Source organism: Notechis scutatus, chromosome Z (assembly GCF_049901735.1).
Source record: "Notechis scutatus isolate UNSWTSFEM ecotype Mainland chromosome Z, rNotScu1.2, whole genome shotgun sequence".
Taxonomy (NCBI): Eukaryota; Metazoa; Chordata; class Lepidosauria; order Squamata; family Elapidae; genus Notechis; species Notechis scutatus.
In genome coordinates, this window is record NC_142025.1 from 107742499 (window position 1) to 107759249 (window position 16751).

A 16751-nucleotide genomic window follows, 5' to 3' on the forward strand; every position below is an offset into this window, starting at 1 on the left:
CCTAAAAGGGATTAAATCCGGGGCAAATTGCATATCAGGCCACCCCCTTCCCACCCAGTCCAGGACCTGGGAAATCAATGGATCTTTTTTTGAGTGCGCAGCAACATCCCCGGCTGAAACCGGGAGGTCAAGTCCCGTGCACTCGAAGATTGCGTGGATGGGAGCTGGGTCCTCGACTGGTGTAGGCAGGGGGCACCTGCTGAGGGCATCTGCATGGCTCAGATTTATTCTGGGGCGATGGATCAAGGTATATGAATAAGCGGCCAAAAAAAGAGTCCATCTGGTCATTCTCGGGGAAAGTACCTGTGGGGTTTGTTTGTCACCAGCTAACAGTCCTAAGAGAGGTTTGTGGTCTGTTACCAGTTCAAAAAAATGGCCATAGAGAAACTCATGGAACTTTTTTACAGCAGCTACAGCTGCCAAAGCCTCCTTATCGATCTGGCTTTAATTCCTCTCAGCAGCAGAGAATGTCCTTGAAAAATAGGCAATGGGTGCCTCAGATCCATTTGAAAGTCTGTGGCTTAAAACTGCTCCTATCCCAAAAGGTGAGGCATCAGCGGCGAGTACTAGGGGCAAGTCCTTGTTAAATTGAACTAACACTGCGTCTGAAGTTAACAGAGACTTCACTTCCTGGAAAGCGTTGGCTTCTTTCTGTCCCCAGTGCCAGGAGACCTTCTTGTCTAGGAGCCTATGTAGGGGCTCAGCTACAGAGGCTTTGTGGGGTAGGAAGGATGCATAAAAATTTAAGAGCCCTAAAAAGGCCTGTAATTCAGTTTTGTTAGAGGGAGTGGGTGCCTCGTGAATGGCTCTGACTTTACTTTCAATGGGGTGAATCCCAGAGGCATCAATTCGATAACCAAGGAAGTCTACTTGATTGGTAGCTATGGTGCATTTGTCTTTTTTCAATTTGAGCCCATTTAGTCTAAATCTGTCAAGAACAGACCTTACTCTGAGTAGCAGTTGTGCCTTGTTAGAGGCCGATACTAAAATGTCATCAAAGTATGGAACCACCCCGGGTAGGCCCTGGAGGATTCTTTCCATGAGTGATTGAAAAATGCCAGGAGCTACGCTGACCCCAAACTGTAAGCGTTTACATCTGAAAGCGCCCCTGTGTGTTACTATGGTTTGGAGGTCAGCAGTGTGCTGGTCCACAGGGAATTGTTGGTATGCCTGGGACATGTCCAATTTTGCAAAAACTACGCCTGGCTCAAATGAGTGAAGCAGGTGTTGAATAACAGGTACTGGGTATGCGCTAACTTGAAGGAAACGGTTGATGGACGTCTTATACTGTATCCTGCCTTCGTCGCCAGTGTTGTAGAGCAGCGGTTACAGAGTGAGACGGAGCCAGGTTAGGGCTAACATACTTTATTCAACGAATAAAGGGTCGCCGCGGCTTCAGAGGCAATCTGACAGCCAGCTGGTGGCGACAGCTGATGCCGTTTGACAGCTCCCTTTTATAGCCAGCTGTTAAACGGCATCAGCCAATGGGAGCGATCGGCGCTCCCGCTCTGACGGCGGACCAGAAGGAGAACTGCTGGCAGGTTCTTAATACACAACAGTACAGAATAATAAAAACAAGGACAAATAGGCTGAAAAACAGCTTCTACCCCAGGGCAGCAGCTGTTTTGAATTCTGCTGTATAGTGCAGTATTGGTGCGGTGTCGGGTTTTTTTGGTTCAATGTGTGGAGGGTGAAGGATGTGTGTTTGTGTTTATTTTCATGGTCATGATGTGCAGTGAAGATGGTGTTTGATTTCATTGTACGAGGTGCAATGACAATAAAGTAAACTAAACTAAACTAAACTAAATATGTCTCGCTCTCTCCTTTTTGCTTTCTACTTTTACTAAATATAAAATTACAGAATCCCAAATTGTATCTCCTACTTCTTCTATTTACTGGTGTAACATTTATCTTTATTTTAAATGAAACATGGAATATGGAACCAGTGCTTTACTTTCTGCTCACTAGATTCTCAGAAAATTACAGCTATTGACTTTGCATTATATCTGGCAATTGCAACAGGAAATCTCATATCTACAATAATTTTGGATCAGGGATGGGATTCTACTGTTTCAGCCTAGTTCGGACGAACCAGTAGCTCCGAAGATCAGCTGGGAGCGAGCTGTTTCCCTCCAAAAATCAAAGTTTAAGTTTGGTGAACAAGGAATGAGAGGCAGAGGATAGAGAAAGGTTAACGGGCTTTATTGGCCACAAAGTAACCCAGCCGCACCTGCCGCCATCTAACTCAGCAGCCAGCTGACAGAGAAGAGCTGAGCCCACCTGACAGCTCCCTTTTATAGTGAGCTATCAAATGGCTCAGCCAATCAGCAACGTCTCTGGTTCCCGCTTTAGCAGCGGACCAGAGTGAAGACTGTCACTGGATGTAACACTCCTTACCCCTGGCACTGTGCATGCGTAGTGCTCCAGTAGGCAAGGTGACGCCTCACTCTCTCGGTTCTCCTCAGTCTGGCTGGAGTCACTGACAGAGGAGGATCGGCTGCAGTGCTGGAGTCTTCCACTGGGAGTGGTGTTGGCTATCTCCCCGAGGCGGCCTCAGCAGATGGCGGGATGGCTTCAATGGGCGGCAGGAAGGCCTCGGTCACTGGCGGTGTGTCTGGTTCTGGTAAGTCCTTCACAAGAGACCACTGCTCGGGTGTCGGCCTGTAGTATTCGGTTGGGTCTTCATTCTCCTCGACCTCCGCGGCCTCGGCGTCATCTTGGGGCGGACCTGCAGGAGTACTCCAAAGGCTCCTTAGCTGGTCCACGTGTTGGCACCATAGTCTCCCATCAGCCATCCGTACCTTATAGGACTTGGGGCCAGTTATTCTCACCACCCACCCAGGCAAACATAGGGGGTTCCCTGCATAGTTACAGGCGTAGACCGGGTCCCTTAGCCTGAATTCCCATACTTTGCTATTGGAATCCAGGGGTGTGCTAGAGGCATAGGCTGGTTGGAGCTGGTTCAGGGTCATTCTTAACCTCCTGCCCATCAATAGTTTTACTGGGGATAGGTTGGTCTGGGCATTTGGGGTGGTGTGTTGTGTTAGATGTTATAGGGCAATCTTAGAAGGCCAGCCCCCCCCCCCCAGTCATCTACCCCAGGGCTTCCTTGGCTGATCTCACAGCTCTTTCAGCCATCCCATTTGCTGTGGGGTGAAAGGGGGAAATTAGGGTGTGCCTGATGCCCCTTTGGGCCAGGAAGAGCTCGAAAGAAGAGGAAGTAAATTGTGGCCCATTGTCTGATACCAGGGTGTCAAGGTAACCATAGGTCCCAAACAGAGCATCTAGAATGCCAGACACTCCCTCAGTGGTGTTGGATTTAAGGAGAGCCAGCTCAATCCATTTTGAGTAGGAGTCCACAACCACTAGAAAGGTTTTCCCCTGAAATGGGCCTGCTATGTCAATGTGGACCCTGAACCATGGAGTCTTCGTGTCCTCCCATTCACTGGTGACAGCAGCTGGAGGTGCAGGTCTAGATAATTGACATGCCTGACATCCCTGCACCTTCCTGGAAACTGCCTCATTGAGACCTGGCCACCAGACATAACTTCTTGCTAGGGCCTTCATCCTTGTGAATGCCAGGGTGCCCTTCATGTAATACAGACATAATATGGGGCCTCAGGTCTCTAGGGATGACCACCCTGTTTCCCCACAACAAACAGACTTTCAGTACACTCAATTCCAGGTGGTGTGCTTTGAACAGGCGAAGATCCACTGGAACAGGGTCCCTGGGCCACCCCCTCCTGACCCAGTCCAAAATTTTATTCAATTGAGGGTCTTTGGAGGTAAAATTGGGCAATGTCATTAGCATTCAAAGGTAATTGCAGATCTTCAATTAGAAAGGTGGTCGTTGTAGGTGCAGGGTCATCAACCAAAATGGGTAAGGGGCATCAGCTTAAAGCATCATCATGGGCTACTTGCTTCCTGGGTCTGTAAAGCAATTTGTAGTTAAAAGCAGACAAAAAAATAGTCCATCTTGTCATTCTTGGTGACATAATTTGAGGGCTGGGTTTGTCACCAGCCAGTATGCCTAGGAGAGGCTGGTGGTCAGTAATGAGTTCAAAATTATGGCCGTTTAAGTACTCGTGAAATTTTTTGACTGATGCCACAGCAGCAAGGGCCTCTTTATCAATTTGTGCATAATTGCATTCTGTTTTTGAAAGCGTTCTGGAAAAATAAGCAATAGGGGCTTCTTGGCCATTAGGCAGTCTGTGGCCTAAAACTACCCCAATGCCGAAAGGAGAGGCATCACACACAAGCACCAAAGGAAGGGCATTGTTAAATTGCATTAAAATGCAATCTGAAGTGAATAGGGCTTTAACAGCCTTAAAAGAGGCCTGTTCATTTGGTCCCCAGGTCCAAGTAGTGGTAGAGTCTAAAAGCCTATGTAATGGTTCAGCGATAGTGGCCTTGTGAGGCAAGAATGAATTGTAAAAGTTAAGTAAGCCCCCAAAAGGCTTGCAGCTCTGTCTTATTTGTGGGAGCTGGAGCATCTTGGATGGCCCTAACTTTGGATTCCATGGGGTGAATCCCTGAAGAATCAATATGATAGCCCAGAAAGTTGATTTGGGAAGTGGCAAAAATGTACTTTTTTCTGTTAAGTTTGAGTCCAGTATCTTTAAAGCATTGCAGAACCCTTTGTAAACTCTTTAAATGTTCCTGTGCACTATCTGAGGCGATGAGAATGTCATCAGAATAGGGGATGACTCCTGGTATGTTGTAAAGTAACCACTCCATTATTGATTGGAAAATGCTAGGGGCTATGCTAACTCCAAATTGGAGGCATTTACATTTAAAAGCACCTCTGTGGGTTATGGTGGTTTGCGCTTCTGCTGTCTGCTCATCCACAGGGAACTGTTGGTAAGCCTGTGTCATGTCAAGTTTCGTAAAAATGGAGCTTTTGCCCAAGGCATGCAGCAGGTGTTGTATGATGGGTACTGGGTAGGTGTTGGGTTGTAGGCCTTTGTTTATGGTTGATTTATAGTCCAAACAAAGGAGAATTGAACCATCCTGTTTCAGAGGTATTACTATGGGTGTTTCCCATTTAGAGAAATCAATGGATTCTAGAACCCCTTGGGCTATTAGTTTGTCCAGCTGGGCATTCACTTTTGCACGTGGGGATAAAGGGATTCTCTGTGGTTTGAGCCTTATTGGAGCCACCTATGGGTCTAAATTTAGGGTAATGGGTGTGCCCTTATAGCAGCCAAGCTTATCTTCAAAAAGTGTTAATAGAATTATGCCAGTTACTTGCAAACCTAGGGAATTGAACCTATCTAGCCCTAATAAGCTTGGCAGGTATCCATTAACTATTACCAGAGGCAAGTGCCCATTAAAATGATGGAATTGAATGTGGAACTTGCCTGTCCTGATGACTGGTATAGTCTGGCCCTGGTAGTCCTTCAAGGCCAGCTTACAGAGTGTCAGCTGTTTCTTGATGATGTCTGGAACCAGCTGCTTCAGAGTGTCCCAGGACAGGATGGAGAGGGAGGAGGTCCACTTCCATGTGGCATGGCTTTCTTTCTAAAAGAAGATCAACATTAATCTTAATATTAAAGCGTTGTGGTAGTGACTCAGCTCTGGGATATGTCTTGGTAATTGCAAAGCAATCCTCTTTGGTTCTGAAGGTTTTGGTCTGTGTTTGGATTGGAGGTGGCTGATTCAGGTTTCTGGCAGCTTGGCAAATTCTTGTCAAGTTCCCCTTCCTCTGGCACTTCAAGCAGATCATGTTTCTGAAGCGAAAGGTGGCTCTTGGATGGTTTCCCCGACAGCTGAGGCAGATGATTTGTGGCATGCTTGGTCTTTTCTCAGCTGGGTTGCTTTTTCTTTGAGGTGTCAGAGGCATTCTTAGATGGTTCACTTCTTCTTCCCCCTCAAAGTACTCAGCTTCAAACATGTCTTCATAGTGGACTGCTGCATTTGCCTTGACACCTGGAAGGCTGCCTGAGTTTTGAAATTCAGCCACGGATAGATTTGACAGCTCCACAGCTTGTGCTTCTTCGATCACTTGCTTCAGGCTGAGATCTGCTTTGGCTAAGAGGTGCCTCTGTAGCTGGAGGTCTCTTACCCCACAGACCAGCTGATCTAGCAGCATGTCATCAAGTTAGTCTCTGAATCTGCAGTGAAGGGTGGCTGATCTGACGGCCATCATGTATTCACTGACGGATTCTCCCTCCACTTGGGCTCTCTTCCGGAAGGCATGGCGGCAGGTGATGCAGGATGGTCTGGGAGAGTAGTGATTGCTGAGGACCTCCTGCAGCTCTTCCCAGGTGACAGCCGTCTGTGGTGCCAGCAGGGCAGTGGCGGTGTCGAAGACCATAGCTCCACAGAAGTTTAAGAAGTAAGCTTTTGTTCTGTTGGCGGGGATCTCTGTTGGCGGCATCCATCACACACTCGAAATGGTTAATATATGATTGCCATGTTTCTGTAGCTGGGTGGAATGGTGGGAAGTTGGGTGGTGCTGCTGCCTTCTGGGGTCAGCTTAGTGGCAGCCTTGTTAACCTTGTTAGCACTTTAGCTCTGTGACTTTTCAGCTCTCTTTGTTGCCTCAGAAATGCCTCACTTCGCTAACAACCCATCCTTGTTGCCAGTTTTAAGTTTGGCATGCAAGGAATGAGAGGCAAAGGCTAGAGAAAGGTTAACAGGCTTTATTGGCCACAAAGTAACCCAGCCGCGCCTGCTGCCAGCTAACTTGGCAGCCAGCTGACAGAGAACAGCTGAGCCCGTCTGACAGCTCCCTTTTATAGCGAGCTGTCAAACAGCTCAGCCAATCAGCAACAGCTCTGGTTCCCGCTTTAGCAGCAGACCAGAGTGAAGACTGTCACTGGATGTAACACAAAGTATTTCCTTTTTTTTTTTTGACTATCAGCTGTGCAATTTAGATTAGCTAGAAAGCAGGAAATTGTGGGATTTCTTGCCTTCTATTTAATCTAAATCATGTGGCACGGTTGTCCCCCCCCCTTGCTGTTGTACAAATTCTACTTCTTCACCTATGACACTTCCCTGAGGCCCAGTAGGCAAAAATGTTGCCTACTGGGCCTCAGGGAAGCCTCCTGATACCAAAAATGTGGGGGGATGTGTAGCAACCCGCCATTTTTGCTCCCAGGAAGCTACTTCCCTGAGGCCCATTAGGCAAAAAAAAGCCCACCCAGTCACATCACCAACTAACCACACCCACCTAGCCATGCCCACAGAACTGGTAGTTTAAAAAGTTACATTCCGCCACTGCTTTGGATGGGTAGTTAACCCCACAAATTTCTTTCTGGCTGGAATTTGGCTGTGTGTGACCTAGGCTTTAATTCAAGCATTTCTCAAGGCTATAACAATTTTTTTTTCATGGGCATGTGACACTTTTCTTACATTGGTTGCATAGATCAACTCATTTTTACATCTTCTTTACAGCTCCCGATTCTTCCTCCTCTTTTGCCAGATGTTAGAGTAGTGATAAGGTATACTGGCATTGGAGTCTTTTGGATCCATAGACAATAAATTCAAATGAATAAAGATATGAATAAAACAATGTTAAACACTACTATTAAGTAATGTTAAGCACTACTATTATTAAGAAAACTGATTTAAAACAAAAGATAAAAAGTATGCACATCAAGTAAGATGATACCAAATCTCTTATAAGCTAATTGGTGTTGCTTAATAACAACAGCAGAGATACCAAAGCGTGGACTGGGCTTGGTTGGGTTGGTTTATATTATATTGCTGGTGTCTACATTATATTGAATTCCAATATGACTAAGTCCTGTATAGCTTTTCCTCTAGTTCCCTCCTCTATCCTTTGGATGACAAAGTCGTCAATTAAGATGATTAGGAATCTGTTCTATATCCCACTTGCTGCAGAGTTTTTCTCCCAGTTGATATCAGGGAAGTTAAATCCTCCCATTACTACTACAGTTTGTTTCCCACATACATTTATTAACTGATTAGCAAATAATTCATCTGTTTCTTCTGTTTGGTTGGGTGCCCTGTAGTATATACCCCTATAGCAATGCCATTTCCCCCCATTTTATATTGATCTATATAGATTCTAGGAGATTGTCACCCTTGTTTTTTATTTATTTATTTCTGTAGGGCTGTGGTGATCTTTTATATATAATAAAACTCCACCTCCTCTTTTGTTAGGTCTGTTTCTTTTGAATAGTTTGTATCCTTCCAGCAGTACATTCTAGTCATGAGGTTCATCCCATTAAGTTTCAATAATGGTAACTATTTATCTGCCTTCGTGTACTAATATTTCAAGTTCACCCTTTTATCATTATTGTTCAGGCATTTGAGTCCTTTATCAGTCTTGGGCAGAGGTGGTATTCAGCAGGCTCTAACCAGTTCTGGAGAATCGGTAGCGGAAATTTTGAGTAGTTTGGAGAACCAGTGATAACCTTACCCCAGGAGTGGGGAGGAATGGAGATTTTACAGTATCCTTTCCCTGGAGTGGGGTGGGAATGGAGATTTTACAATATCCTTCCCCTGCCACATCCATCAAGACACACCCACCAAGCCATGCCACACCCACCAAACCACACCCACAGAACCAGTAGTAAAAAAATTTGAATCCCACCATTGATCTTGGGTATTTTTCTTACATGTCCTACTTTGTAACTGGAATTTCATTTTTTTTCCCATCACCCTCTCCTTCATTGTGATTTTCTTTGTTTTATTTCTTCTATTTCTTTACTCCCTACCTCCTTATGTGATTGATTATCTAGTGGTTTTTGCTTGGACTTAGGTTCTAAAGGTTGTTAAGATTGTCCTTCCCCGTTCTCCCTTTTAGTTTAAAGCCTTTTTGATAAGATGAGCCAGTCATTTTCCGAATATATTCTTTCCAGTTCTTGTGAGCTGCAGTCCATCCCTTGCTGGTAACCCTTCATGTAGGTAATTCAGACCATGGTTTAGAAAGCTGAAGTTATGTTAATGACACCAGTTTTTAAGCCAGTGGCTTGTTTCTAAGATCCTTTGCTACCTCATTGGATGTTGAGAGAAAAGGATTTTAAAATCTTCCATTTATACATGAAAGGGGTAGAAAATAGCCCTTCGTGGCACTGCAAGTTTCCTTTTATTAGACGAGTGGATATGGTTTCCTAGAATTCTTGATAATCTCAATCTTTTTTTTCCAGCAAGCCCAACATTAGGAAAGTGCTGTACCTTTACTATATCCATTTTGATTTTTTTTTTGCAACTGTTTCTTTTATTTTTATTCAGAAAAATCTGTTCAGTTGTGGTTGTAAATTGAGGATTACCTGTATTGACTAATGCAGAAAATGGCCACACTTTGGTATCTCTGCTGTTGTTATTAAGTAGCACCTAATTATAAGAGATTATAAGAGATTATAAGTGTTTATAAGATATTTGGGTGGGGTAGGATAGGATAGGATAGAGAAGTGGGGTACAAGGACATACTTTTATAGGGAAGCCTGTCTGGGATGTAGAAGTGTCTATGTGCTGATTCTAGGATGACACTTGATAGGCATGTGTGTGTGTATGTGTGTGTGTGTAAGTTTGTCATCTATTATGTTTATTCTTACAAACATGAAATTCTGCTGGGAGACCTAATTTAATTAATTCTATTTCTGTTTACAGACCTTATCCTTTGATATGTGAATTAGGTCTGGGTAACTTATTTGGTGGTTTGAAGAAGTTAGAATAAAACACCCCAACACACACACACACCCCCCAAAAAAAACATCAAAAGATTTTTACTTTTTAAAAATTTAGTTTCATTTGGACTTTAGTTTTTAAATTTAGTTTCAACTGGATCCTCAGCTCATTTTATTAATGTTTTAAGGGAAGATGGAAACAGTATAAAAAATAAAACATGTAAAACTCTCACACCACCAATTGAAGATACATTCTGTATCTTCCTTCACTAAACAACAAGAATTATCAGTCTATGGAATGTCAGAGCTGCTAAACATCCATATATAGCATTGGTAAAGTGTATTGACAGTAATTAGGAATGTAGCACATTGCCTAAGCAACATATGGAGTGCTCAATTCTTTTGGTCTGAGAGGCTGGATTGGCTGCATTCCAACTATACCTTTCTACCATATTCTTTTATTCATAGAAGTAAAAGAAAGGACAGGAAAAAAACATAATGAAGAGAATAGAAAGAACTTTAAAAGAATTTATCAAAACCTCCAGAGTTGAGAAAGGACACGTTTGATATTTTTTAAGAAAAAAATATTTTATTCAACATTTATGCAATTAAAAACAAACAAACAAACATATTTATATACATATATGCATTTTACAGCAAGGTTTGAGTGATAGTTACATTTACATTTTTCTATCATCGATGTATTCTACCTTGTTATAATAATTTCTTCGTCATCTCCCTAGCTTATTCGCATTTTCGAAATAATTTTGTTTTGCTAATTTGATTTTCCTAGCCAGGTCCTCCTATACACTCAAATTTATTTTATGCTTCACCAAATCTATTTCTTTTTTAATATTTTGATTACTCGGATCTCTTTGTGTACTAATTTCTAGGTCTTTCAGTTTCTCCTGCCAATCCTTTTGTTGGCTTTTTTCTTTATTCCTTTTAATACCATAACCAATAGTTAAACCTCTTACATAGGCCTTTGTTGTGTCCCATAAATTCTGTAGGGATGTGTGTTCTCTCTTATTGATTTCAGAGAATATTTTTAATTTTTTTATCATTATAATATATTTTTTATCCCTTAACACATTATTGTTAAGTGTCCATCTTCCAATCTTTCTATTTCCTTTCCATTTAATTTGGATCAGGTTATGGTTGGCCCATGTGTTTGGTAATATCTCTATCTTTTCAATATTCTCCATTAAACCCGTGTCTATCCATATCAGGTCTCTTCTTGACCAGGAATGGTGCGGATTGGAGAAGAATGTGTATTGTTTTTTAGTGGGATTTAATTCTCTCCATGCATCCTTCAAATTTAGTTCTATCTTTATGCTGTTAAAGGTGGACGGGAGTGTTCTCCTCTTTCTTTTATTCTTTTTAGAGCTTTTATAGTATTTATCCATATCTGGGACTGCACTGTAGTCTCCTACTATGCATATATTTGAGTATTCAGTTTCTACTATCCTATGGTGAAGCCAAGAATAAAATTCTTTTTGATTTATATTTGGAGCATATATTGTAGCTAATAACATCTTTTTTTGGTTTAGCATTATTTCTATAAATAGCATTCTCCCTTCTTCATCTTTATATATCTGCTTATGTTGCAGCCAATCTTTTACATATACTACAATGCCCCTTTTCTTTTGGTTTGAAAGAGCCCAATACATTTTACCCAAATTAGGAGATTTGGTACTCTGGAATGTGACCTTCTTGTATACATGTGATATCTGCATTTTGTTTTTTAAGTTTCTCAAGTGTCTGTTTCCTTTTAGATAGTGAATTTAAGTCGTTAATGTTAATTGAAAACAGGGTAATTTCTCTATCCATGTTACTGCCTGTATAGGATGGTTCTTGTCTTGCTTTTAGTTCTTGGTTTTCTTCTAGATCTGTTGTCTAGATCTGTTCTCTCTAATAGGAAGTTTTATATTATTATTTCTCATGCTATAGATAACTGGATTGAACAGGGGTGGAAGGAGGGCATACAGAACACTCAAACCAAAATCTAAGTATGATGGAGTGTTACAGGAAGGTCTCAGATAGACAAAGCATCCACTTAATGATAATATAGACATTACCGTAACATGGGGAATACAGGTGGATAAGGCTTTTTGCCTTCCTTGTTTAGAAGGGATTTTTAACACAGTCTTGAAAATCATTGCATAAAATACAACTATAAAAATAAACAAAGGTATGATATGTGGTGAGAATAGAATACATTAAGAAACTTAAAGCATGGGGAGAAGGAACAGAGGATCAGAACATAGAAAACAGAGATGGGCATATCAGAGTACACTTTCCCCCAATTTTACCCATCCTCTTTCAGTTGTGTTATCTCATGTCGTGATCAAAACTACTGGCTAAGGGTAGAAAAAAGTTGGTTTAGGTCCATTTTCATCAATGAAAGATTACTCAGAATAATTGGACTCATAAATTGTCTGCACTTTTATAGTATTGTGGTAGTATTGGAAAATTTGAGAATTCCAATGTATGATGCTTTGTGCTTCTATAAGAAAGGAAATGTAAATCTACCCAATAAATATAAAAATAATTTGCTATATTTCTTACTTGGAAACCCTGAGAGCAGACATTTCCTCCTTTTATAATCTCTCTCTTTGTGTGTTTATGTAAATTGTAAATGATGACAATGCTTTTATCTCAATTTTCCTATGAGATATTAGCCTAATATCTAGCCTAAGTAGCATAAATAGCTTTTAAATTAATACATAAATACAAGATTATTAAACATGTATTTAATAGCATATTATTAAACAGAAAATGATAGTACGTGTTATGACATAACTGCTATTTTGATATTCACATCATGATCAACACACAATTATACCACTGTTAAATACATTCAATCAAAGGACCTCAAATAAGAGCAGAATAAATTAATAAATCCTCTTATCCAACTATCAGAAAGAAATGAAAATCAGTTGGAAAAGACAGTATCCCATCCAACACAAACAAATAATGTTTAAGGTATAGTTTGGACAGAAAATGAGACACAACATATTGCACCTTTGAACTCTTGACATCTCAGCATTTTTTTCAACAAAGTTAAATGCCATGTAAGCACATATTCAACAATAATACTTAACTTGCTTTAAAGAGAAATAAAAACATATATCTGGTCCAATCCCAAGTTGTTGTATAAGGACCAATAAAGTGTGCAGGTTTTCAACCCCTAATTTGCATTTAGGTTATTCACTTTTATTGAATCACAACACCTTCTATCCTATATCCCACATGTAGGGGAAGAGCTTGACTTTAAGAACCTGTCTCAGCTATCTTCTCAGGAAAGCATGACTCCTGAAACAATCATAGTTCAAATGGAACTTTTACTGAGAGAAGTGATAGCAGAGAAGTCAGGTGGACTCTGAAGTTTCCTTTGTGAAGCATTAAGCTGATTTCTCCTGTTCAATCCTCACCCAGTGCCCCATGTCCACCAATAGCCAATATGATGCCACAAAGATTTTATGAGAACTTCAAGGTAGGATGGTGATAACAGGTCATCCTCAGGGCACCATGGCCTTGGGTAACAGTTTGGAACTGGCTGGAGGGAATCCATCCTGAGCGATCAGTCCCCAACACTAATTCCCATGCAGCTACAGCAAAAGCAAAAGTTGTGATGACCCGGGGCATGGCACAATGGCCACACAGTCACATAAGTAAGAAAAGTCCCTTTAATACTTCCAACTTTGCCCCCAATGTCCAGTTACCTTTGGCTGGAAAAAAACCTCTCCCATGAACAGTCTTTAAGTGGAGGAAATTCGGTCCAAAAACAAAATACATATAAACTGTAAATAAAATCCACACAAACTATGCTGCAGCAATTAACTGGACAGGGCAGGATAAGGAATTGCAGACTTCAAAGGCCAACAAACACACAGAGTTGGGAAGATGCCAGGAACTCAGATAAGCCTTGAGAATAAAAGATAACTCACAATTTGCTTCCAACAAGTTGCTGTGCACAACATCCTTTTTTAAACATTGTGTTCCCAGCTGCAGCTAATGAAGGGAATCAGGTCCCTTTCCTCCCCTATAAGCCATGCAACTCACATTTCTCCCTTCTCTGTTCCTCCCTGCATACCCTAGGACAAAGAAGGGGTGGGCCTGGATCTTCCTCTGAATTCCTTCTTCCTTGCTCTACCTCTCCCCTGCTTTGCCCAGCCAGACTTTGCCCTTCCGCAGTATCTTCCACAGCCAATGGAGCCACACTCCCACTCCCTGTCAGCTGCTCAGCCTCCCCCTTGGAATCAGATTCTTTCAGGGGCATAACAAAAGCATTCAAAGCATTCAACCCCAAGAAACATACCCCCAAGAAGCATAACCCCTCTCCCTTTCAGAATGGCAGCCTTCCAGCAGGAACCAGACATTGACCTTGGCTAGTTATATTCACATACCTAGAGATGGATAATAATTCTGCCAATTATAAGGGAAAAGGCCAAAAAGAAATATCAGGAAACCTATAGAAACCAAGTGGAATGTCAGTAGTTATACAACAAAATAATAGAACATGGTGGCATTTGTGTGGGAGTCCAAGAAAGCATGATTATTGCACTGTTATATTGCAAGCCACACTCCTTTGTAGGAAGAAAGTGGCTGCCTGATAATTCTACTGATACATACCTAAAACAAAGTTCAGGGAATGAAATGAAATGTAAGCCCATTCAGACTTAGAAAAGTTATAATAGAATAAATAATAAAATAAATCCATAGAAATCAAGAAAAATGCCCTGTAAGAACATCTCTAGAAGAAAATTGGTGGGAAGACCAACCCCTCACTAATTGTACCTAGCTTTGGCTGGATTGAAAGAATAAAAACTATTGGTAGAAAATGAGAAAATGAATGAACATCCTTTTGGGAGGGCAGAACATGTAATAGAAAGTATAAGATTCTAATGCTTCCATAGGTCAGTAGAAAGAAAACCTACGTTATTATTATGTAGGGGCAAATTTGGTCACATTGATAAAATCAATACATCAGTATTTTGATACAACATCAATTATTATTTAAAATGTATATTGATATATGAAAAGGATAGAACATAGCTTTTCATGGTACTGCAAGTTTCTTTTTGTTGGACAAGTAGATTTTTTTCTAGAAATCTTGATTACCTCAAAAAGGTTTCAGCTCTACCAGTTCTTGATTGTTCTGGTCAACATCATTTCTTCGTTGCCATTTTGGATTGGACTTTTTTCTTGCTCATATCTTACAAACCGTGCTTAAACATAACATGCCTCAAATAGGTCACATAGTTTAAACAACTTCACAATTATGTTTGTTTCGTACAAATGTACTAGATCCTGGTATTCACCTCTCCAAAAATCAAGAGGCTGCCAATCAACTACATTTAAAGTTTTATAACAACAATTAAGGATGCAGAATGTTTGCTGAGTAACTTCTTGAGTTCTTCTTGGTGTAAAGGTTAAATATACCTGCATCCCTTTATCCTTTCCCCCTTTATTCAGAGAAGACAAAGAAAGAGGAAAAAAGTGAACAGAATAGTTTAGTTTATTGTCGTTGTACCTCATACAATGAAATTAAATGCCATCTTTAGTGTACATTATTACTATAAAAATAAAACACAATTACACATCTTTCACATTCTATACAATTGAATTGAAAACTCCTGATATTGCATTAATATTTCACGATACAGCAGAATTCAAAATAGTTACTGTTCTGGGATAGAAAGTGTTTTTCAGCCTATTTGTCCTTGTTTTTATTATCCTGAACAGTCTGCCAGATGGTAATAGGGTGCCCAGAATGAGATGGATCTTTAAGAATGTTTTGAACATTCTTAAAGCAGCAGGAGCTATAAAGCTTTTCCAAAGAGGGGAGATATAAACATCATTAATGATAAAGATCATTAAAAGAATCTGTCAAAATCTCCATAGATGACAAAGGAAAAATTTGATATTCTTATTTCTCATGCTATAGATGATTGGATTGAACAGGGGTGGAAGGAGGGCATACAGAACAGTCAACCCAAAATCTAAATATGATGGAGTTTTAGAGGAACGTCTTAGATAGGCAAAGCATCCACTTAATAATAACATAGACACTACCATAAGATGGGGAATACAAGTGGATAAAGCTTTTTGCCTTCCTTTTTCAGAAGAGATTCTTAACACTGCCTTGAAGATCACTGCATAAGATACAATTATAAAAGTAAAACAACCGAATCCAACAATGAAACTAGCCACAAGAATTCCAACCTCAAATAGATTTATGCCAGAGCAGGATAGTTTTAGCAACTGTGGAATATCACAGAAGAATTGGTTGACCACATTAGAACAAAAAAGGATGGAAAAAGTGCCAGTAGTATGCAACGTTCCATACAGAATACCTGTAACCCACACTAGAAGAATTATTACAATGCAGGCTTTCCAATTCATTACCCTCTCATAGTGTAGTGGATGGCAAATGGCAACATATCGATCATATGCCATGACTGTTAGGAGAGAGAAATCAGAAGCTCCAAAGAAGAGAAAGAGAAAGATTTGAGCAGCACAACCAGAATAAGAGATGTGTCTGCTACCCATGAGAGAATTTATCATGGATTTGGGCACAATGACTGAAACAATGCCAATGTCCTGCAGAGCTAAATTCATGAGAAAGAAGTACATGGGGCTGTGCAGGCGATGGTCGAAAGCTATTGCAGAGATGATGAGAAGATTTGTTGTTACAGTTGCCAGATATAACATAAAGAATATGAAAAAATGCAAAAGCTGCAGATCCCGATTTTTTGAGAATTCCAGAAGCAGAAAGTAATGCATTGTGGTTTGATTCTTCATGTTTCATTTGTAATAAAGTTGGAAGAACTGCAAGGATATAGAAAATGGAGATGTAGTTAGATAACATTTGGGAAGTGGCATTTTGATATAGAAAACATCAAGAAATGTAAATAATGGACAGAATGAACAGAGAATCAGAGAATGAAAAACAGATGTAGGATCAACTTGACAATTTCAATCCACCCATACTAAGGAACCAATCACTAACTTCATATTTTTCCTTCTTTCCTCTTTTCAGTTCTGTTACTTCATGTACTGATCAATTGCCTAGGAGTAAAAAAAACACTCTTCACATTTATTTTCATCAATGGAAAATTACTCGGAATAATTGGACCCATCATGATG

At 40.6% G+C, this 16751-nt stretch overlaps 1 protein-coding gene across 1 annotated transcript; it reads right to left on the minus strand.

Moving 5' to 3' along the window:
- Window positions 1–15491: 15491 nt before the first annotated feature.
- LOC113425631 (olfactory receptor 14A16-like) lies at window positions 15492–16418 on the minus strand. Its single transcript, XM_026687855.2, has one exon. The coding sequence runs from the start codon at window positions 16404–16406 to the stop codon at window positions 15492–15494; it is 915 nt and encodes a 304-aa protein (XP_026543640.2). The 5' UTR covers window positions 16407–16418.
- Between the last annotated feature and the right edge of the window lie 333 nt (window positions 16419–16751).